The sequence below is a fragment of the Rhinopithecus bieti genome, unplaced genomic scaffold (assembly GCF_001698545.2).
Source record: "Rhinopithecus bieti isolate Rb0 unplaced genomic scaffold, ASM169854v2 scaffold_10706, whole genome shotgun sequence".
NCBI classification, from domain to species: Eukaryota; Metazoa; Chordata; class Mammalia; order Primates; family Cercopithecidae; genus Rhinopithecus; species Rhinopithecus bieti.
Window position 1 is genome coordinate 1,073,744 of NW_016806811.1, and position 23,355 is coordinate 1,097,098.

At 39.9% G+C, this 23,355-nt stretch overlaps 1 protein-coding gene across 3 annotated transcripts in view; it reads right to left on the reverse strand.

Annotated features, from left to right (window-relative positions):
• SAMD5 (sterile alpha motif domain containing 5) overlaps positions 1–23,319 on the reverse strand; it is a 64,970-nt gene extending 41,651 nt beyond the window's left edge. For all 3 annotated transcript variants that reach the window (XR_001886674.1, XR_001886673.1, XM_017877612.1), the window contains exon 1: positions 22,601–23,319. Coding sequence is in view for 1 of the 3 variants with exons in the window: in XM_017877612.1 (XP_017733101.1) it covers positions 22,601–23,059 (459 nt within the window). In the remaining 2 variants the exon portion in view is untranslated. The remainder of the gene's footprint in view (positions 1–22,600) is intronic.
• Between the last annotated feature and the right edge of the window lie 36 nt (positions 23,320–23,355).

Consider the following 23,355-nt stretch of genomic DNA (forward strand, 5'->3'; position numbering starts at 1 on the left):
AAATAATTATTTTAAATAAATATTTTATATATATATATATATATATGAAACAGTACGTGCCAGTCACTGTTCTAGGGGATAGTAATAGAGCAATGAAAAAAGAGATGAACATTTGTTTTCTGGTAGTATCTACATAATTGTTGATTTTAGTATCTCTTTTGTGATCCTATTCTATAGAAATGATTACTCCACTGAATTTCTACAAAATTTTCAATATTTTATCTTGTCCATGACAAATTATTATATTGAATACAATTCTCCTATTTCCTCCTTTTAAAACTTTTGGATGATATAATCTCATACAAATCTCTATTATGGGTCATTTTATTGCTCATCTTTAAATAAAATATTTTTTTCTAGACCAAAAATAAAAGGCTATGTAGCACACAATTTACAAAATAAATAAACTCTATAATATCCCTCATTATCAACTTCATATATCCAATTGGTTCTCACAGAATGTTTTTTGTTGATTTTGGCCAAGCTCTTATATGGGAATCCATCCTACAGTTGCAATAATGAGCAATAAGTTCTGACATGAATGTTGGTTGATACATTTATTTGCACCGATGGGCAAAATGAAAATGGAGGAACGTGTCCTAGTGAGCATTCCATTCCCAGCAACACTCACTGGGTGCCCGCCAGGTACCAGGCATTATGCCGGGCCTGGGGCCGAGGAGATGAGTAAGGCATGGGCCTGCCTTCCCATCATATGGAAATAAGAAGATTTAAAACAGCAATTATCCTGGTAATAATCTAAGATTACAATTAAATACTGCAATTTTGGGCAGGATTTTGAAATGCTTAGCCAAAATCAGTTCTACAATTTACATAATCATAACTGATTATTATGGCTTCAGTGTAATTTCACATGTGGACTGGACTTTATTCACATAAACAGGATTAAAATATTTTTCTAAAAATCAGAACCAAAATTAAGAATCTCTATCATCTCTAAAATGAAAAAAAAAGAAAAAACTTTTAAGACTATCATTTTAAATTCTCAAAAGTTTAAATGTCCTGGGATAACTGAAAATACATTCTGGTTTTCTTACATAGACCTCTTCAGCCAGAAAGGATCTACAGGAAAGGGAAAAAGGTTTATGCTTTATAAGAGAACACTATTTAGTGTGTTTCAGTCATGATTGTAGTTTACAACTTTAAATAAGACTAATTCTAAATGAAAGTAGGTCAAGTTCAGAGGTTAACTTGGATTAACTTGGATCTGTGTTCCACAATTTTATAGGTCCCAGAATAACAGATTAAGACATCAAATAGTAGAAACAGCAAAGAAGGCTGATTATGCAAAATGCCTGGGGCTGAGAACCCTGAATGTGCTTTTTCTCTCTGTGTTTGGGAACCATGGCCTGGTCAGGCAATTCCTCAACTCCACCCCAAGCCATTTGCACCTTTGCTCTCTTCAGTCGGTGATTCTTAGCTTTTGTAGGAATTCCCCTGTCCACAAGGTTGCCTCTCACTGGTGGTTCTGCTTATTAATTACACAAACCTCGACAAGGACCACAAAGACAAAAAGCAAACCCACAAGCCAGTTGTTGCTCAGGAGGCAGGGACTGGGACAGGATGGCATATCTCCAAGATGCAAGGGGAAGGAAGGAGCTGGTTGGCCCCAGAGAGCAACACCGGCTGCTTCGCTTTGTGCTCCTCAGCACATAGGAAATAAGAACTGACGTGCTCTATCACTGAGAAAAAAGCCATCCGCACCTGCCGCCTTTGTGCTGCGCACAGACCATGCTCATGCGAGGTAAATCTTGACAAGTAAAATGTCCCTGCACATGGGCAGTGCCTGTGTGCGCAAGGTAGTAAGTTACTGTATTGCAAAAAATAATTTCTCCTCCAGTATCAATGTGTTTCCTGTCCACATCACCTCCAATGATAGTTCAAAATCTAAGGTTAATTATTACCGCACAGAAATCTCCAACACTAAAAATAAATATTGTCCTTTCTGCAGCAAAAACTCTAATATGTTTATTTGATAGTTCTGTTTGGAGTTTACGCAGAGCCTAAGTATCAGAGGGAAAAAAAATCGTCCCCATATATGGTAAAAACATACTTTAAAAAAAAAAAAAAAAAACCACCATAAGACAAAGTGCTGAAGAATCCCTAATGCACATGACATTTTAAATGTCTTCTCAACCGATTTCTAGAACTAATCTTTTCACTAACTTTATTCTAATAAACACATAATGCAGATCACAAGTATCTCAGTTGCCATATGCATTGTATAAACTGAGAAATCCTGAAATAACTGTTTTAATTATAATATTCAAAAAAAATTCTTATAGTACAAAATATTTGTAAGTGTCCAATTCATTTTTATTGGATATTAAAAAATGTTCTAAAATGAGTATAATACTAGCAAAATAAGTGGTATGAAAAGCATTGATAAAAGCAAATGCTTTGCTTAAAGGTGGAGATGAAGTAGGCAGAAAGTAAAAATGACCCAAGGAAATCATTACTGATGAGTTTATTCAGCATTTTCTATGTGTGCTATAATCCTTTATGCAAACCTTCTGAAGGCTTCCTATAAGGTTGTCTATAATGAAACAATAAGTGTCCAATCATCCTGTATATCTTAGCAACACAATAAGAGAGCTCATCTGCGTGTATACTTTATAAGACAATTAACGTTTATACTATTAGCAGAAGAGAATGTTCAATTCTAGAAGATAAATACACCTAAATTACATTTAAATTGGTATTCATCAAATTGTTGGATTAAGACCAATTGAAGTTATTCTTGAATAATATTGGGGTATAGATAAGAATAAAATCTATATCTTATTTGATAAGGTTAGAAGAACAATACTTATAATATTTTAAAACATGATTGCCAATGTATGAAAACTTATTTGATTTACATAAATATAACTGCAAATATTTCACTAGTAGTTTTATTTCACTAGTAGTAATATTTCACTAGTAGTTTTATTGCTAACATGCCTGTGAATAGATCTGCCATTTTCATCTTTAATAAAAGCTAACACTGAATACATAATAGTTTACTAAGTGCTTACTATGTACCAACCACTAAGCTAAGTGCTTTACATACATTTTCTGACTTAATCCTCAGAACATTTCTAGGCAGGAGGAAACACTGTTATGTTAGATTTATCTATAAGGAAACAGTGGCAGGGAAAGCTGAAGCAATTTGGCTGAGGTCACACAGATCAAAAGTGATGGAGTCAGGACCATGTGAATTGGGAGTCTGAGATTTATTTCATCAATGGTACTGTTTGGCCTTTGTTTAGGGGGTTATTCTCTAACAAATGCCATGCAAATATGCAGTGGATTTATGTTCATCTTTTCCAAGCCTACTTAAAGCTATTGTAATAGTGACTGCTCCTGCATGTGGTAGAAACGGAACTATTTAGGGGAGACCAATTTCACTAGGCAACAATCTAGTTTGATCAGCTGTTAGAGTCAAGCTCAAATTCCGACCACACGTGACTGGGATTAACTTAACCACTGACAACATAACTTTCTAAGTCAGGTGGTACAGCACGGATGTAACTCCTTAGGTCAGTCTTATGGGGTGAACTGCATTCCCCTAAAATTAATATGTTGAAGTCCTAATCCCCAGTACCTTGGAATGTGACTGTATTTGCAGACAGGGCCTTTAAAGAGGTGATTAGAGTAAAATAAGGTCACAGGATGGGTCCCAATACAATATAACTGGTGTCCTTATAAGAAGAGGAGATTAGGACACAGGCAAGATACAGAGGGGTGACCACATGAGGACACAGTAAGAAGGCGGCCATTTGCAAGTTGGGGCACGTGGCCTCAGAAAAAACCACACCTGTCCACACCTTGATCTTGGACTTCAAGCCTCCAGAACTGTAAGAAAATAAAATTCTGTTGCTGAAGCCACTCAGTCTGTGGTATTTTATTATGGCAGTCATAGCAAACGAATACAGTCAGCAGTTAAATCCATGCTTAACCCTTGCTGGTTTATCCGGTTCCTGAGTGATATGGTTTGGATCTGTGTCCCCAGCGAATCTCATGTGAAATTGTAATCCCCAGTGTTGGAGGTGGGGCCTGGTGGGAGATGACTGGGTCATGGGGTTGGAGTCATCATGAATGGTTTAGCAGCCTCCCCGCTTGTATAGTGAGTGAGTTCTCACAAGATCTGGTTGTTTAAAAGTGTATGGCACCTCCCTCTGCGCACTCTCTTGCTCCTGTTCCTGCCATGTAAGACGCCTGCCTTCCACCATGAGTAAAAGCTCCCTGAGGCCTCCCTAGAAGCAGATGCTGTTATGCTTCATGCACAGCCTGCAGAACTGTGAACCAATTAAACCTCTTTTCTTTATGAATTACCCAGTTTCTTGGAATTAACTAACCAGTTTTTGATTTTACAGGCTCACAGGTGAAAGGGACTAGCCTTGTCTGAGACGAGACTTTGGACTTTTCAGTTAATGCTGGAATGAGTTAAGACTTTGAGGAACTGTTGGGAAGGCATGATAGTATTTTGAAATGTGAGAAAGACATGAGATTTGGGAAGGGCCAGGGGCCAAATGATATGGTTTGGATACGTGTACCCACCCAAATCTCATGTTGAATTGTAAACCCCAGTGCTGGAGGTGGGGTCTGGTGGGAGGTGACTGAATCATGGCAGTGGACTTCTCATGAACGGTTTGGCTCCATACCCCCTTGGAAATGTATAGGGAGTTCTCAAAAAATCTGGTTGTTTAAAAGTCTATGGCACCTCTGCCCTTGCCCCCTCTTCCTCCTGCTCTGGCCATACTCAGTGTTGGATCACCACTTTGCCTTCCACCGAAAGTAAAAGCTCCCTGAGCCTCCCTGGAAGCAGATGTTGCCATGCTTCCTGTATAACCTGTAGAATCCAGAGCTGTTAAACCTATTTTCTTTATAAATTACCCAGTCTCTGGTATTTCTTTATAACAATATGAGAATGGACTAGTACACTGAGTTATGTGCCTTTGATCAATGAAAATAGGAAAATGAACTGATTATCACTGGAGCAATGTAGCAAAGCTTTTCAATGCAAAGCTTCAAAGCTGGAGGATAAGGTGGGATACAGTAAAAGGGGTGCTTAGGGATAAAGAGATTAGGAACTCCTGAAGAGAGAATGGGAAAGAAATCCAAAAATGGTAAAAATGTGAAGGAGCTTTATTAAATAAACAGGGTTAGGTAATTCTTCAGATCAAATATATCTGACAGGTCCCAGTTTCTGGAATAAATTCTAAACTCATTAGTACCACAGGGAAGTTCCTCAACAGCTCAGCCCAACCTTATGCTTCATTTATACCACATAACTACTGTCCCCTATCCTATCGCCACCCAAAGTGGACCACTCACCAATCCATACCTTGCACTTTTGCCACTCTGAGATTTTGCTAATGCTGTTTCATGCATGCATTCATTCAATAAATATTTATAGCAAGGTGCTGAATATACAAAAGCTTATAAATGGACAGTATCCCTGTGGAGTTCACAGTCCAGTTCCCTTAGCTTCCAGTACCCAGTCCACACTGTGGCTCTGCCTAGTAAAATCCTATCTGTCCTCCACATTCAGTTATTGCTGAAAGATACTCCAAAACCTCAGTCAAAATGAATAGTTCTCTCCTTGGTGCTCCCACAGGTTTGTATTTCATTTTGGCATTCATATCACACTGAAATGTTATGTTTACTTACACATATTTCTATGAATGGATGGATCTGTGGATGTGTGAGTGTTTATCTTTCTCCAGACTATAATTTCCATTAGGGCACATTCATACTATTGTCACCTTTGAATTTCCCCCATCACACCTAACAGTGCTTTGCACATTCTTGATGCTCAATTAATATTTGCAAAATGTAAGTAACAGTATTAATTAATAATCACATAATAGGCTAAAATGCACTACTAAACACAAATATGAGACTCACCAAATCTAAGCCTATAAAACTCCAGTTTTAAAGTGTTTTCCCTGCAAAACACTGCTCCCATTCCTTCTGCACATATTCATGCTTTTTAGTTGAATTGCAACAAGCCCAGTTCATCATGTCTGAGTTCTGCCCTAGGAATTCATTTCTAGCAAGCTATATGAAGAGTGTGGTTGTAGGTGACACTGATGAAGTCTCAAAAGGCAGCCAGGTGTGGTCTCTGTGGTATATGCAAAGATAATGGCCAGAAGGCTGGGCCTATACCTGCTGCTTGTTGAAATTGAAGATTAGTTTGGAGATTGATGTCACCACCATGAAACCATCTAGCTTTCCAGAAGGCATGCTGGCTTTCTTGGTTGTGCTTTTCTTCTTGTATGTGAACACATCAACAGACTGATCCTGCTAAAGAAGCAGAACTGGTCAAGAACATTCAGGGACATTGGCAGTAACCAGTGCCTCCCTAATGCTGACTGGCAAAGGCTTCTCTCTTCATCAGACTTTTTGACATAGGTGTTGATTTTGCTCACATAGTAACCAACCCCCATAGCTCACACCTTGATTAAATTCTGAACTACTCTCTTTAGAAGGTTGATGACTGTGATTTAAATTTGGCCTTTCCATTGCCAGTAACAACAATGCCAAGTCACAAGTGGGAAAAGTTAGTCATTACCCTTGTAACCTCTAGCTACTAATACTTTGGATATCAATTAATAGAGTTTACTAAAAGATTAAATACCATTTCCACAGATTCCAGTCTATTCTTATTTCCCCATGTATTAGTGTTCTACAGACTTTTAAAAATGTATTCCCACTCCAGGCTGGCCAAATTGATGACACACTTGTCTCCAACACACATCTTCATGGGTCAGCCACACCATCACCACCTCCATGAAAATCTTCCTTCCTGTCATACTAGATGCCCAGTCCATGAACCACGCAGACAGGTCCCCACAGCTACTCATCCTACTTACCACAGTCAATGTAAACCCTACTGATTGAGCGGTTATTGCCACAAGTTCCTGAGGGCACAGGCTGCTAAGTCTTACTTTTTTTTTAATAAAAATCTCTAAGACATACCCACTCCCTATATCATACCTACTTTTCACCAACAGAGAAACAGGCAGTTGCCAAATCTTATAAAACAATGTTTCTTGGAGAAATTGCAGTTATGAGAACCATGGGCTCTGAGGTCAGTACATGTGGCCTTCAAATGAAATTTTCTAATTATGTGACTTTGTGTAAGTTACTTAAGCTCTTTAAGCCTCATTTTCCTTGTGTATAAAACAGGAATGGGAAAAACAATCTCAACCTTAAGAGCTTGCTGTGAGGATTGAATGAAATACTGTGGTAAAGCACTCTTCACAAATGATAATAAATATAAACTCACTACTGTTTCTGTGATTTGACATATTTCAAGGCTTTTTCCTTATGTTATTAATATAGCTGACGAGACCACCAACAGCACGAAGCTTCTCCCAACTTCTGCAAGTCTTATTTAAAAAGTGAATCTAGGTGTGAATGGAAAACAATATTTTACTTTTCTAAACTCCAGAGAGAAGGAGGGAGGTGGTTCAAGCAAGCAGAGAAGTCCGCTCCAGATGTGAAAAGGAATGGCAGACATATCCGTGACTAATTAACATATAGCCAAACGAAGAAGAAGTCTAATTATTACAATCAATGAAATCAAAACACGATGAAAAGGTTTTCAGAATAAAGCTTCAGTTCACTATTATAGGAGCTCTTGCTTTTACAATTTGCCTGTTTTCAAAAAACAAACAAACAAACAAAAACAAAAAAACCATTACTCTTCCCCTTTCCCCCCAAATCACTGTTACTAGAATTTATCATGCTCATCCAAAACCAGCTATGTTGGGGATGATCAAGAATATCACACTGGCTGTCGGAGAGCAGGTCAAATGGGTCATGCCATAGTGTTTGGAGAAGTGATCAGAAGAAGAGCAGAAGAGTCAATTTGCCACCTTTTTCAAGGTAAGTATATCAACAAGAAGGGTCACATTAACAAAGAGAGAAATATACTAGCCCAAACTGCTATGCCAAAAAGTGGCAGTAAAATCCCTGACTTAAAATGACACTGCAATAAAACTGAAAAGTTAATGTCACCAACCTAACTCCGACTCTCTACCACCTCTCTGTAATGAAGTAGGTCTCAAAGAGCAAATTCCTCGCATACTCTCTGGCTCAACTCTAATCTATAATGGGTTCAATATGAATATCCTGATTTTTGCTCCTACTGTACAAGCCTAAGCAAGCCAGAGATAGAGTGAGTTTGTGTGATCCCAGGCAGCAACTATCCCATCCTTTCTTCAGATGCCTGTAAATGACAGTGACTATAAGACCAGTTGTGTGGGTAATTAACAAATTAGCAAATTATCAGTTTCTACTTTCACATTTCACATTTTGCCCCCTTAACCTGATCCTGAAGGAAGCAAGTCCTAAGAATGACTCCCTCCACAGATTTTTATGTGAAATATTTTCTCTTCATAAAGCTCATCTTTAGTTTTATTACTTTCTGGCCATGAAAATGCTGCTGCTGCTTAACACAGTACTATTTTTGTCAATCAAGAACTTCCCAGAGGAGCATGTCTTAATATAGCAGTGTTCCATTCTGTATTGATACATGGTTGTTTAAAGTGGCTCTATCTTTATTGCATGATTGATGGTTACCTTGGAAAGTGTTGGGTGCATCCATTTCTGCAAACTCGCTGAGTTTAGCACCCAGTTGAGGTATGTTCTCCAGAAAATATGATTCCTGTACCCTGTTCTTAATCCTTGCTTCAATGACCTTTTAAAAAAATCCACCTATGTGATGTTTCAATAAATGTTTAAACGTAAATCAAGGATTTGTTATAGTAATATTTCTTGTAGAATTTTCAATTTTCTGTGTTACACATTGGGTTGTTGTTTCTATGCAAAGCCCATGATTCAAATTAGAATGACTGTCATTTCAATTTCTTTTATAAGGGTTTTCAATTTGACATGGCATCTGGCAAGCAGCTCCTAAGTGTATATTTCACTAAAATGTCTGGGGTGGGGTGGGAGCAGGAAGGGAGTCGACTATGGGGATTGAGGGGAGGCGAGTAGAAGAGTGGAGGATGAAAAAGAAGAACAGAATTCCAGATCCTGGGAGGAATTTCCTGAACTACACTGAGGAAAATAAACCCTCTTTACTGTGAAAACAGTAAAATCAGTAGAGATTCAAGTTAACTCCTTGCCTTCTCACAGTCTCTGTCCCCTGGTTCAAAAACAGAATGTCTGCAAAAGCCAGAAAAGGAAACCTTTACCCACAACTATGTGGCTGTTGCCTTTTGAGCAACGGGGGTGCTGGTCTCCATGCCCCACTGCTATCACTGCCTCATGTACCTGTCTAGACAGAGACCGAAACTTCCAAAAAGTTATTGGCAGGAAATCAACTGTAATGATATCATGACAACAATCATCGAAGTGGTTACACAACTGAAGGTAAATGTCAAACATTTATCATGAAAGAAAAGATATACAATAGTGTAAAAGAATGTATAATGGTCTTGGAGTAAGATTATTATAAATTTCTTATCTCACACTCAGCTTTCTTTAAAAGCTATTGTTTCATTTTTTACTTCTTCTCCGTTATGTAAAAATAGTTTAAGACTAGGAAATCTGTTAATGTAATATTAATACATCACAATAATGGGCCCAGTTTAGAAAGCTCTTGATTATTTTTAAGTTGCCTAAAAGATGTTTCATAGGATTAAATATTCAATCCCAATAAAAACTCCTACAAAATTAGGAAAAGAAGGATGTTTTCCTTAATGCTTTTCCTTAATATAGTCATGAAAACTATGTTAAACTGATAGCCAGCAGCAAGATAATTGCAAAATACTTTCAGTATTTCCATTAAAATTGGGAAAATACAAGAATACCTAGTTGTCATTATTATTTAACATGGCTATGTAAATTCTAGCCAATGCAATAACACTAGAAGAAAGAAATAAGAGCTATAATTCCTGCAAAGTAGGAGATGAGAGTATCATGTGTGTGCAATTTTGTAACAATAGAGCTTTACCTTATATCACATACTAAAATAAATTTAGACAGATTAGAAAGTTACATGTAAAAATGAAACCAAAATATTAATGGGAGATATGGGTGAAAATTAATGGATTTTGCACTAGAGAAAAGATTTGTAAAGATAAAAGCAAACACAAAAGAAGATCTGTTTTCTCTAATTAAATAAAGAAAACTAAAAGGCAAATGACAAATTGAGCAAATTTTTTTTAATGGTTGTGACAGTAAAAACAAGTTGTAGTTCCTGTTATTTAAAGAAGTTTTTAAAATTATGAGAAGAACAACTACGTCTCCACAGAATGGCAAGGAAATGAACTAATAATTTAAGATAAGGTCTTCACACTGAGAATCACTTCAAAATCATAAAGTTATGTATAACATCATAAATATGAGTCAGATGTTCTGTGTGATTACTGTGTGGCAGGCATTATATGAGGCCCTTTACATACTGCTTTATTGATTCCTCACAATAGCCTTAATAAGTAATATTACACCCATTTTATAGATGAGGCAATTCAGGTTTACAAAAACTAAACTTATTCAAGCAAACAGTAAAGAAAGAATTGACAATTCTGTCTGAGACTGCACCCTCTCTATTTCTCCAGTTTGAAAGAAATAGCTAAAACATTACTGAAAAGGTAGAAAATACAAGAATTTTAAACTTATGGACATCTAAAAAATACTCATAAAATTCTCTGGTAAGTTACATTCTTACGCTTGGGAAAATATTTGCAACGTGTATGAAATAATAATTGTTTTCTTTAATCCATAGAGAGCTCTTGCAAAGCAACAAGATGTGGTCTAAGACCAGTAGAAGAAAGAAGCAAGTACCATGAACAGGCAATACATAAAAAGCCACAAATATAAAACTATGTGAACTGGTAATCTAAGAAATGTAATTCAAAGAATGATGAAACGCCACTTCTCAAACATGACATTTTCAAATAATAAAAAAAGAATTATTAGTAACACGGGTAAAATTTCAGGCCAATAAGGATATGCTTAAATTAATTATGGTATTAACTTGAGACTGAATATGTATTAGTATTAAAATCACTTTTCAGAAGGGAAGGAGAATGGGAAAATGTTGGTTAAAGGGTATAAAATTTCAATTAGACAGGATGAATAAGTTCTGAGATCTATTATACAGCATGGGAACTACAGTTAATAATAATGTGTTGTATACTTGAAAACTGCCAAGAGATTATATCTCAAATGTTCTCATCATTACAATGTAAGTATGTGAGGTAATGGATAAGCTAGCTTGATTTAATCATCTTGCAATGTATACAAATATCAAAACATCACACTGCACACCAAAAATATATAGTTTTTATTTGTCAATTATACCTTAATAAAGCTAGGAAAAAATCATTTTTCAAATGACATCTGCTGACAAAAAATAGCCTGACTCTTAACCATTTAGACTGTGATACTAGTTTTGTGTATTCTGACACATAAATGATTTTTAAAGAAATATAGCATAATGTCACAAATTGTAATATAGGCCACTTAAAATTATCAATCTGTTTCACTGTTCTCCAAATTTTCTCAATACAATGTGTTTGCTTTTTAACAGAAACAGTTTTCGAATTTTGTTATAAACACAATGGTTTACTCACTATCAGTAAAGGCACTTAAAATCTATAAAGTTCTTGGCCAGGCACAGTGGCTCACACCTGTAATCCCAGCACTTTGGGAGGCCCAGGCAGGTGGATCACCTGAGGTCAGAAGTTTGAGACCAGCCTGACAAACATGGTGAAACCGTCTCTACTAAAAATACAAAAATTAGCCAGGTGTGGTGGCGGCACCTGTAGTCCCAGCTACTTGGGAGGCTGAGGCAGGAGAATCGCTTGAACCTTGGAGGTAAAAGTTGCAGTGAGCCAAGATCACGCCAATGCACTCCAGCCTGGGCAACAGAGTGAGATTCTATCTCAAAAAAAAAAAAAATCTATAAAGTTATCTTAGAATTTTACAAAGCTACTTCATAAGTATTATCCCATTTAATTCATACCACAGCTCTGTGAGGTAGATATTGGCACCACTATACAGAAACTTTTCTTAAAGTGAACACATTTCTCTGTATCTTGCAAGGACCAGGCAGAGGGAAGGGTCACTCCAGTTATAAGAATAAAGGAATCCTTAAAACAAAACTTTTATTATGAACATGTCCTGCCGACAATTTTAAACAATGTCAGTGATAAAACACTTCACCTTGAAAAATCTCTTGTTGGCCTAAATGCTAATTGCTGCATGTTAAGTTTTCATGGTTTGTATAAGCTTCAAATTAGCATCTTACTTGTCCTTTAATAAGCATTGTATTCTACATGGAAGTTAATTCAGAGGCCCCCAACCCACATACTTGGAAAAAAAGTACTTTTCAAGAGTAAGTTTTGTAAAGCTGCCCTGTCTCCCCCATGAGACTACATATTCTTGAGTTAAACAGTCAATTTGAAATAAACAATAACACCATGATCTGTAAAAATGAGCAAACAAAATTTGTGATACATTAATTCTTTTATTCTTATGTGACCACTTGAAGTTTTATTTGTGTTGAAAATTAAAACAGTGAAACAATACAAACTGCAAGGTGCAATACTTGAGTTTGGTAAATGCGAATTCTATTTTGCAGATGAAATATTTTTACTAAATTTTAATACTTTAAAACGTATTCCTTTAATTATTAATTGCTTTAAAACTAAAGAAGGAATGAGGACAATAATAATTACTGTGTATTATTACATGACTATTACTTAAAGTAAATTTTCATATAAAAGTGAAGGTATTAAAAAATGATGCATTTTGGGTATCAAATGCAGTAGGTATATCTCTAGTCTTATTATAGAGTTACGTTATATCCTAGGGGAAAAACATCTTTAAATTTGTCCAATGTGTGCATTACAACTTTGCTAAATAAAGAATATATGCCAATCATTTTCCTTATCTTTCTGACACGTTCCAAATCAAGGAGGTCTTATTTGTTTGCATTTTTAACTTTATGGAAATGTAACAGTAAGATTTTAGAGAGCATCAGACCATTTATTTCAATTAGAAGCAGTAATGAAATATCTTTAAACTATTAGATGTCACTTAGTCTTTATGTAAGACAGATTGTATGTTTAATTCTTTTTGGCGTGATCCACAGTTATTGGCCCTTAATAGTTTTTATATTGACTGAAAATGGGGACTCCCTCACTACTCTTCTCGGGCCTCCCCAGGTCCAAACCAGTGGCTGATCTGAAAGAACATTTTTTCATAAAACTTAGAAAATCACTGATAAAAACCTTTCAACTCAATACTAGTAGCATTAATAGTAATAACAAGCCTTTTCCATAGCCAGAAATGTGATGTTGTTTCTAGTTCTGCACACGCTATAACCTTGACAAGCTGTGTGCCATCAATTATGGTTCCCAGTGTACTTTATTCCACCCTGGACAGTGTTCTTTCAGCTTCAGGGTGTCTTCACCTCAGGATAGGCCTTCTTTATTTCTGGGACCAACCCTGATCAAGTCCATGTCATCTGACTCACCTTACTTCAGGAAAATTAGTTTCAGAACATATTTCTGATGAATCTGAGCACTTGAACAGAATCTGAAGAGAATTGCATGTTTATCTATTTATAGAGTTCTGATTTCTATCTTATTTTTCATAGATATGCCTTAGATAACTACTGAAGAACAGACAAAGGTCTTGAGGGCAGCCTTAATATTGCCACTCCTGCCTTTAGCACCTTTTTTTCACTCAAGAGTGGGGAGGAAAGAATGAGCACAGCTATGATTACATTATGATTTGATAAGGTGGTAGACAGTAGAGGGCTTTCTACGAACAGAAGGACCAGCAAGTGAAGAGCCCTAAAAACACCATTACACTATCCAAATCCTGATTATTCCATCAAGTGCCACACAGTTTACTGACATCCATGCACGATTTACCTAATTCTTCCCTTTTTGGGTCACAGACACCTTTACACTAAAATTCCGTCTGGAGAGACCATAACAGGTACCTTGCTCTTTGCAAATACATGGGGAATTGACTTTTGTGTTTTGAAAAGTATTTTGGAGGAATTTGCATATTTACAAACATGGATACCCACTAAGAGCATTTTTTAAGTGTTTTAAACTAGGGAAACAGAGTATAAATATCATAAAATCTGAAAACCATTCTATAAGTCATACCAAAAAAAAAAAAAAACCTCATTAATTTGTTGCCAAGATTACATTTTCCATTTCACACTTTACTGAATGTCATCACTCTTAACTGCCTGATTTGACTCCAAATTACTTTAGGTGTTTACCCCAAACCAGATCTATCTGATAAGAATGAAGGCTTGCCACCACTGAAGATACTCCAAAGAATGTTCTGAGACATCAGAGCTCTAGAAATGTTCTGAGAAACAGCAACACAGAAACAGCAACACTGTGATCTTCCAAGTGACTGTTTTCAAGATTACTACCTAATTTTGAATATCTAAATTTTGAAATGTTTGTATTTTTAAAAATCATTTTTGTTATTCCATCCTCCAGTACACAAGAATGACTGGGTATCATTTCCACCAAAAATCTACCACTGATTTATCATCAAACACCCCTATCATTAGGAATAAGATCTGGGTCAGCAGACCCTTCTGTACACAGCTGACACATGGCCACTATGATGGAGACTGAGATGTCCAAGCAAACCCACGTACAGAGGAGCTACCACAGGTGAGTGCTTACAGCCCGGCTGTTCATCTGGCAAATGTTTCTTTTTCGCTCAACACCTATTAGTAAAGAACACCAGAAGCAGGTTACTTTCAATTGGAAGGCCAGCAATACAGCTTCACTGTCCCACCTCCAGTACCTCACCTCTCCAGCGCTATGCCATGACTTAGCCAGCAGGGGCCTTGATTGCCCTTCTCTTCCACAAGACATCATTGCTGTCTGTTACATTGATGACATTATGCTGTTTGGATCTAGTGATTGAAATGAAGCAGTTACTTTAGACTTACTTTGCATGTCAGAAGGTGGAAAATAAATCTGACAAAAAATCAGGGACTTTCTACCTCAGTGAAAACTGCAGGGGTCCAGTGACGTGGGGCAAATCAAGATATCCCTTCTAAGATGAAGAATAAGGTGTTGCATATGGCTTTTCCTACAACCGAGAAGGATGCATAATATCCAGTGAGCCTCGCTGAATTTTGAAAACAACATATTCCTCATTTGGGTGTGCTACAAAAACCTATTTACTGAGTGACCCCAAAGCTGCTAATTTTGACTGGAGCCAGAAAAAAAGAAGGTTCTGCAGCAGGTCCAGGTTGTCGTGCAAGCTGCTCTGCCACTTGGGCCATATGATCCAGCAGATCCAAAGGTACTTGAAGTAACAGTGGCAGACATGGATGCTGTTTAAAGCCTTTGCTGGGCCTTAGAGCTGACTCACAGTGCAGGCCTCTAGGGTTTCTGTGCAAGACCCTGACAGCACCTTAATCTTGGACTTAAAGCCTCCAGAACTGTAAAGAATACATTTCTATTGTTTTAAACACCTAGTTTGTGGAACTTTTTATGGCAGTTCTAGGATACATAGAAATGTCGATCTAATAAGTTCATGAGTGTTAGCTCATCTCATCTCCATAACAACCCTATGTGGCAGTCACTAGTTTTGCCTATATTTCACAGAGGAGCCAACAGTGGCCTAGTATGGAGCAGAGCTGGGACTTGAACTGTGATATCTGGTTCTGAGCCTGTTGCGCTGAACCACTACACTACAGTGTCAGCAGAAAGCCGTACCATTCTTACTTAAATGAATTCCATGGGCTCCCATGGCTCACAGAAGTCATGTTTTCTTAGTCTGGGAGATGGGCACTGATATGGTTGTCAGCACATTGCTCTTGAGGACAGGTATTAAGCATAGAAGAGTAGGTGACTTGGTGTATGATTTGAGGAATGCCTATAACACCTCTTAATAACTAATATTTCACAGTAACTAATTTATTTTGTTAATGGTGGTCAGCCATCTAGTCAAGCCTGGGCTTGCATGAGCCTGAGAATCAGCAGCTCCTTCAATTTTGTGTCCTTGGTGTCGTCTCACTTGCTTCACCTAGTCCTGGCCATGCTGCAGAAAGAGGTCTTCTTTTAAAATGTCCTACAGGAGTAGCATTCTCATTCCCAGTTCTTCTTCACTAACCCTTGAGGAATAAACATTTTGATCTGAAATTTCATCATTCATTACCTTTACTTGAGTTTTAATCAGAGTTGATTTTTTTTAACATTTGAAATAAACACAAGTGCAACATTCTCCAATCCTTCATGTTTGCAGAAATAATATTCAACTTTGATATGGTGCAACTACTACATGTCAGGCATTGGATTAGGCCTCCACATACAAGCAGAGACCATGTCTGTCTAGTTCCTTGCAATCTTGATCTTAAAGCCTAGCACATGGCATGTGCTCAGTATTTGTTAAGTGGAAGGACGGATGGATAGATGGATAAATGGAGGAATGGATGGATGGATAAAAGGAAGGATAGATGAATGGAGAGATGGATGGGTAAATGAAAGGATGGATGGATGAATGGATGGATGGATAAATGGAAGGAAGAATGAATGGATGAATAAATGGATGGATGGATGGATGGATGAATGGATGGATGGATGGGAGACGAATGGATAAATGGAAGAACGGATGGATAGATTAATAAATCGATGGATGGATGAGTGGACAGGCAGTTGGCTAATGGTCCACTTATGTGGAAACTCCACAGGCAGTAAACAGTGAGGAGCACACAAAGGCAGATGTTCCCACACCATCAAAGCTCTTGTCTCCTTCCGGCCCCCACTTTTTTCCACAGTGTTCCAATCAGCCACTGAAAACAAAACAAAACAAAACAAAAACCTAGAAGGATACAGGTTGAGGATATTTGAGGACACTGATTGAGTTGGAGACAGTTGAAGTTTTCCAGCTTCCGATCTGTCCCTAGTAATGTCATGAGGGCAGAAGGAATTCTTGGGAGGAAGAATATTTATTGCCATTTCAGCTTCTGCCAACATGCAAGACAAAACTCCAAAGGACACAAGCACATCTTTGCCAATCTGTCTCTCTCCTTTCTAAATATTTTACCCTGGCCCCAGTGACAGAAACCTTCCTGCTACCTCTGTCTCTCCAAATCCCTTCATTCCAGGCCATCTCTCTAGAATATCCATAAATAGCCTTAGTATGTGATGCTTGTTACTTCATAAAAGTCACACTAAGGGTATGAATGAAGATGAACACTCCTACAAAACTATTAAATAATGCTATACTAACTCAAACAATTTTAATTGGTAGATGTGGCAAGGAGCAACTTTTCAGTGAAAAAATCTAGACGCCTCCCCTACACAATTTACCCTACAGCCTGCCTTTTGCTTTGACAAATATATTTACAGCCCCATACCCTTCACATCTGCCACAGCCCTATAAGCACTGCCAGACATGATGGAATTCAACAAAATGTCATGCACAAATATGTGAATGGTGAGCATTCCTTCTGTGTGTGCGTACTTAGAATCCTATACATTCCATCATGTAATGTTTATGACCATATCTAAACATTACATGATGGAATGTATAGGATTCCACTAGATCACAACATCGAACATTTCTATATTAATACAATGCTCTCCTTAAACCTCTAATCCTTCCATCTCCTCCCTCACTGGTACTGCTCAGTCAGAAAGAGAAATGAGAGCTCTTTGGTGTAAGGACTCCAAAGGTCCCAGTCTCCTGACCCCTTCTTCTTCCCTCCCCTTGACCTGGAAGAGAAGTTCCCTGCCCACTGGAAGAAGAAGTGAATGCTCCCTTCACTTATGTGCCCTGGGCACAATTCCCTTATACCTCCTCCAGGACCCTGGTCTCCTGGGTTGTCCCCCAGCATCTCCTTTTCTCTGGCTACTTACCATTAACACTCAGACATACTCCAGATTCTCTCATCCTAAACACAAACAAACCCACAAAACCCTTCCCTTGACACAAAGTCTCCCTTCTTCCTCCAGCTGTAACCTTAGTTCTGTCTTCTCATCAAACTTGGTTTCAAAGTTGTGGGTCATCCCTGTCTGTACCCACTGGTCCCATCATCCAAATCTGCTGTGGCAAAGGTAACCGATGGCATGGTTACCACTTCCCATGAAGTGATTTGGTTCTTGTCCTACCTGACCATTATCTGACTTCCTGACCTGTCCCTCCTCCTTGAAACATCACTGCTTCCAGTGGCTTCCAGAACACCACTTCCTCTTGCTTTCCACCTACCCTCTGTTTACCCTTGTCAGTCTCTCCATGCTATTTACCCTAGAGCTTCCCTTTTGCTTTGACGAGTCTGCTAGAAAATAAAATATACTTACAGCCTCCCTTAGAGCTTTCTCTTCCTCTGCACGTGTCTGAAATCCTGCTGTTCCCCACGGCTCCTCCCTCTACTGCTCATCTGTAGTCACAGCTGCAGTGTGCTGTGTGTGATGTAGGGACATTCCACAGGCATCTCACACTCCATATGTTTCAACCTGAAGGCAATATCTTTCTCTCCCAAACTCACTGTTCTCCTGGGTCTCCTACATCACAGCACAATCCTAAACCAGGAATCTGCGTGTCATTCCAACCCCTCTCCCCTCCCACCCTGTCATCCAAACAATCATTTAAGTTTTGTCAAGTCTACTTCCATTGCTCCTGCCCTACGGTCATAAGTGGCCCATGCCACCAGCATCTCTCTCCTGACACTGCAACGATCTCCTAAGTGTTCGGCTTGCCTCTGGTCAGGATGTGTCAATAGCTCCCTTCTGCTCACAAGATATACTCCAAATTCTTTAACATGACTTCTAGGCCACCCAAGACTGGCCGCCGTCTGCCTCTCCATCTCCTGCCACTTTCTCCAGGCACTCAGTGCTTTAACCAGACAGAATTCCTTGCCATTCTTGTTGATGCTAAACTTCCTCCCCTTCCTGGCCTTTGCACACACTGTTCTCTGCTGAGAACACTCTTCCCCTTAAGACCCTGCTCCTCTTCAGGCTAAATCTGCTCAACCGTCAGTACTCAGGCCATGGGTCAGTTCTGGAAAAACTGAGATGGTGCCCAATCCCTGCAAACTGGGTTGGATACACCTCTTCATGGTATCATATACCTCTCATCAAATCAGTCATCACACATTATCATTATTGTTCATTCCATTTTAAGTCTTCCCTACTGGATGCTAAGTTCCCAGAGGGCAGAGCTTTCACATCCTGCCAACCACAGCAACCTGGAGTACAGCAGAAGGCCTGACATAGAGAAGCTTGGTAAAAAATTATTTTATCTCCATTTCACAAAGGTAGAAATCACAGCAGTCAGAGAAGCTACATACAGGGCAAAAGAGGAACTCTTCCAATGATGTTTGATTTCAAGCCTGGTGCTCTCTCTAAGCTCCTGTTTTTTCAAAGCTATAGACTTCCCTTTGGAAAACACAAGAAAATTTACTTTTCATTTATGTTTTAACTCACTGATCCCTAAATCGCATAACCTTGACCATTACTGGATCAAATCCTACAATCCTTTCAGGTGATTCTTGGGAAGACCCCTCAACTTACTTTCCTTTGTAAGAGACTCACTCTCCCTATCTCGATAATCTTTGGCATAATTCACTTTCAAGCCATCTAAAAATCTCAGCAAAATACAAAATCACAGGCATCATCGATGCAAATGACTGCAAAGGGGATTGAAGCCCACTCCACCAAGCAGAATTCCAAATGCACATCAAAAATACTACACATTCTGGCCAGGTGTGGTGGCTCACTCTTGTAATCTCAGCACTCTGGGAGGCCAAGACGGCTGGATCACCTGAGGCCAGGAGTTCAAGATGAGCCTGGTCAACATGCCGAAACCTAGCCTCTACTAAAAATACGAAAATTAGCTGGGCGTGGTGGCAGGTACCTGTAATCCCAGGTATTACTTGGGAGGCTGAGGCAGGAGAATCACTTGAACCCAGGAGGCAGAAGTTGTAGTGAGCCGAGACCTAGCACTGCACTCCAACCTGGGCAACAGAGTGAGACTCCATCTCAAACAAACAAACAAACAAAATACTACACATTTGAGCATGATAAAGCCAAGGAAAGTGGAGAAATTAGAATGTGGATCATATAAGAAAAGAAAAAGTCCTAGCACTGCTCATGAAGAAACTAGCTACATCAGAAAACAAATTCTTCAATAATTTAAAATCCAAAACTTAAGAGGCAATGCACATACAAGCAACAAATCCAGAATGATCAACATGATCTGGTACTAAACATGTGTAGGCTCAGCTTGCTATATATGTATATTAATTATATGTGTACACTAATTATATACATTAATTATATGTTAATGCCTATTTCATTGTGTGTTACTCTTTCTTACAATAAAGTTTGTCAGCGCCAGTTTTTTTTGTGGTCCCCAACTCAAGGATCAGTGAAAGAGATAATGAAAACACTTCTGTTTCTATTTTATTCTTCCATCAGTTTGAGGAGAATTAAATATGTATAGAAAGTGAATAGGAGCATATCTTTGTTATCAAGCATTATTGCTATGGGATTTATTTTAAAGCAAAGTTGACTGAAGTAATTATTTCCCTGGAAAGTAAATAGTATTGCAATGCAACTTGGCATTTTCTTATGTAAACTGCACTTATGCAAATGCACTACCATATTACCCACTGATCAAGGCAGGAGTCCACAGTTCAAAGCCTATGTGCTGACATTTAATCACCTCAACATCCTTTCCAGCCTCTAAGTTTGATATGTAGGTCTGTCTTTGGCTCTTTAAGAATCAGAACTAAACTGTGTCAATTCAAGCTTACCCTTCTCATCTCCAGCCCACAGTGTCCCTGCTCTCTCCACCCCATTACACAGCACTTTTCCTGAAGAATAAGCAAGCTCTAGTGACACACTTTGCTTTCTGCATTACCTTTCTTGCCAGGACTTGAACTATGTCCTCACCAAGTGCCCAGGTACTCACATTCTCTCAGACTAAGCCCACCTTACTTCCTGGGATGCTAATAACAAACATGTAACTGGGCTTTGATCTCCTTTGACCTGCTGTGTCCAGGACCAAGCCTTCATACTCATGACCCGATCTCTCTGTCCACACTAGACACACATGGAACTCCTACATACAGGCAACTGACTGGGAAAAGTGTTCTCTCCTTTCCTGTTTTGCGCACACATCGGTGGCACAGTCAGAGTGGGTAACCGGAACATGTGTTTAATTTGAAGCACTCTGTCCTCCTAACCTGCCTTCTTTGTATCCTCCTTAAAAAAACCAATTAACATGGTCAAGCAGGTTATCTGAATTGCCTATGGTACCTGCAAGGTAGTAGATAATATTAAACCCCTTATTCCCATCTACCTTAGGTATTGTTATCTACTCTTTACAAAGCTTTCCCTTGAATTTCCTTAAGTCCAGGCATTACGGCCTTTACTTAAGATTCTACAGCAATACTACCAGGGCCCAAGATGCCCACACAACACTAAGATTAACCACATTTCCTATTAGGGAGTTGGGTTTATGTGGCCCACCAGCTGAGTATCTTTGCCATCATTTTCTCTCTGGGCTCTTCTAAGTTTTGATTTTTAAGCTGAGGTGCTCATATTCCTGTGCACCTTCTGCAACCCTGAGGGTTACCTGTGCTATCTACTTCTCTATCAAGTTAGGACCCTCTACTCTGACAGCCGCCCAAGCTAGAAACCTAAACCGAACAGATTCGCAGCTAGAAGCAGAGCTCTGGTGTGAAGTACAATTTTCTGTTAATTACCCAGCTCCTACTCCACATTTCGGAACTTTCAGGTTCCTTTCCTGAGGCCCCCTGTGCAGAGGATTCCCTTTTAGTTCACTTGTGCTCGATCCTCCTCTCCCAAATGCAAGTTCACTCACACTTCCTGGAAGTCACAGTTGTACCTACTTCATCTTATCTGGCTTAATAAACCAAACTGGTGACAGCACAGACCTCTGAAGCACATCCTGTGACCCGATTATTTCCGATGTCCTTAGCACCTTATTGTCTCCAGTATACCTGAGTTTAGGAAATCAACTCAGGTGGACTGACACGTGCTTCCTTCACTTTTCCCCTTAAAATGCTCATGTGAATGGTAACGCTTCTCAAATTTGTAGCAGCGCTGGGATTTTTTATGGAATTGAGAAAGGCAGGGCCTGACTTCCCACTCTCTGAAGAGTTCACCGATTTCCCTTGGGAGTTTCTCAAGACTCAAAACAGGAAAAGAAAAAGAGAAAGGAAGGTAGAAAGCAATGCAGGTATTAATCATTTTTCTGGTACTCTTCAAACCCAAAACTATTACAGAGGGCGTTAGGAATTCCCCTTGGCTACCAGGAAAAGCAGCGCGAGTCCGATTCCTGACAAGCAAGCACCAGAGACGATGTGGAGTTTTGGTCGTTAGTTTAGAGATAACATCTGGATGCGGGGGCTTGTCTTACCAACCACTGGAGACACCACGAAGGAAGAAATAATGGGCTAATACAGAAAGAACATAGAAGAGGGTCCCAGATACCCAAAGCCTCCTGGCCTCTCCGTCGTCACCTGGAACGGGCTGCAAAGCCTTGGCACAGGCAGCTGGGTCGTGTCCCCTCCCGCCGCACGCCCCGGGCCGCCCGGACGGCACCTCCTTACCTTGCGGGAGTACGGCGGCTTGCTCAGGTGGATGCCGTCACGGACGAGCTTATCCCTGATCATGATCTTCAGCTTCAGTTTGGGGTAGCTCACCAGCTCCCTGCTGCGGGGGGCGGTCGTGTGGCCGCGAGAGTCCCCGTGGGTGCCCTGGGCCGGGCCGCCGCACGGCTCCCCCCGGCGGCCGGTGGGGACAACGTCGGCGGGCTGCCCAGGGGGCGCCGGCTGCGGCTCGAGCGTGAAGTAGAGGCCGGCGGCGTTGGCGTCCTGCTCCCGCAGCCGGCGCACGGCCTCCAGGATACGGCGGCGGTGCGCGGGCGCCAGCACCCCGATGGCATCCAGGTCCGGGTCCCCAATCTGCTTGCACACCTCCAGGTCATCGTAGCCGTTATCCACGAAGGACTCCGCGTACTGCGGAAGCTTCAGCGCTTTGAGCCACTCGTAAACTATATTGGTGCACATGGTGGGACCGGGAACCCCGCCGCCGAGCACCTTCCCTGCGCCCAAATGGCACGGGCGTCACCAGTTCTTGGAACTTTTAATCCTCTCCTCCAAGGGGAAAAAGGTATCGCAGTAAAGTTTTCCTTTTAAAGGAAAGGCTAGGGCCGGAGGCGGAAAGCCATCAGAAGAAGCCTGAGGAAGGGAGAAGCGAACGAGCAGCAAAGTGAATTCCCGAAGCAGCCGCGGAGCTCGCAGGCACTGGCTGCTGGGCTGGGCTAGCCGCTCCGCACCGCTCCGCGCCGCCCCTGGATGCGCCG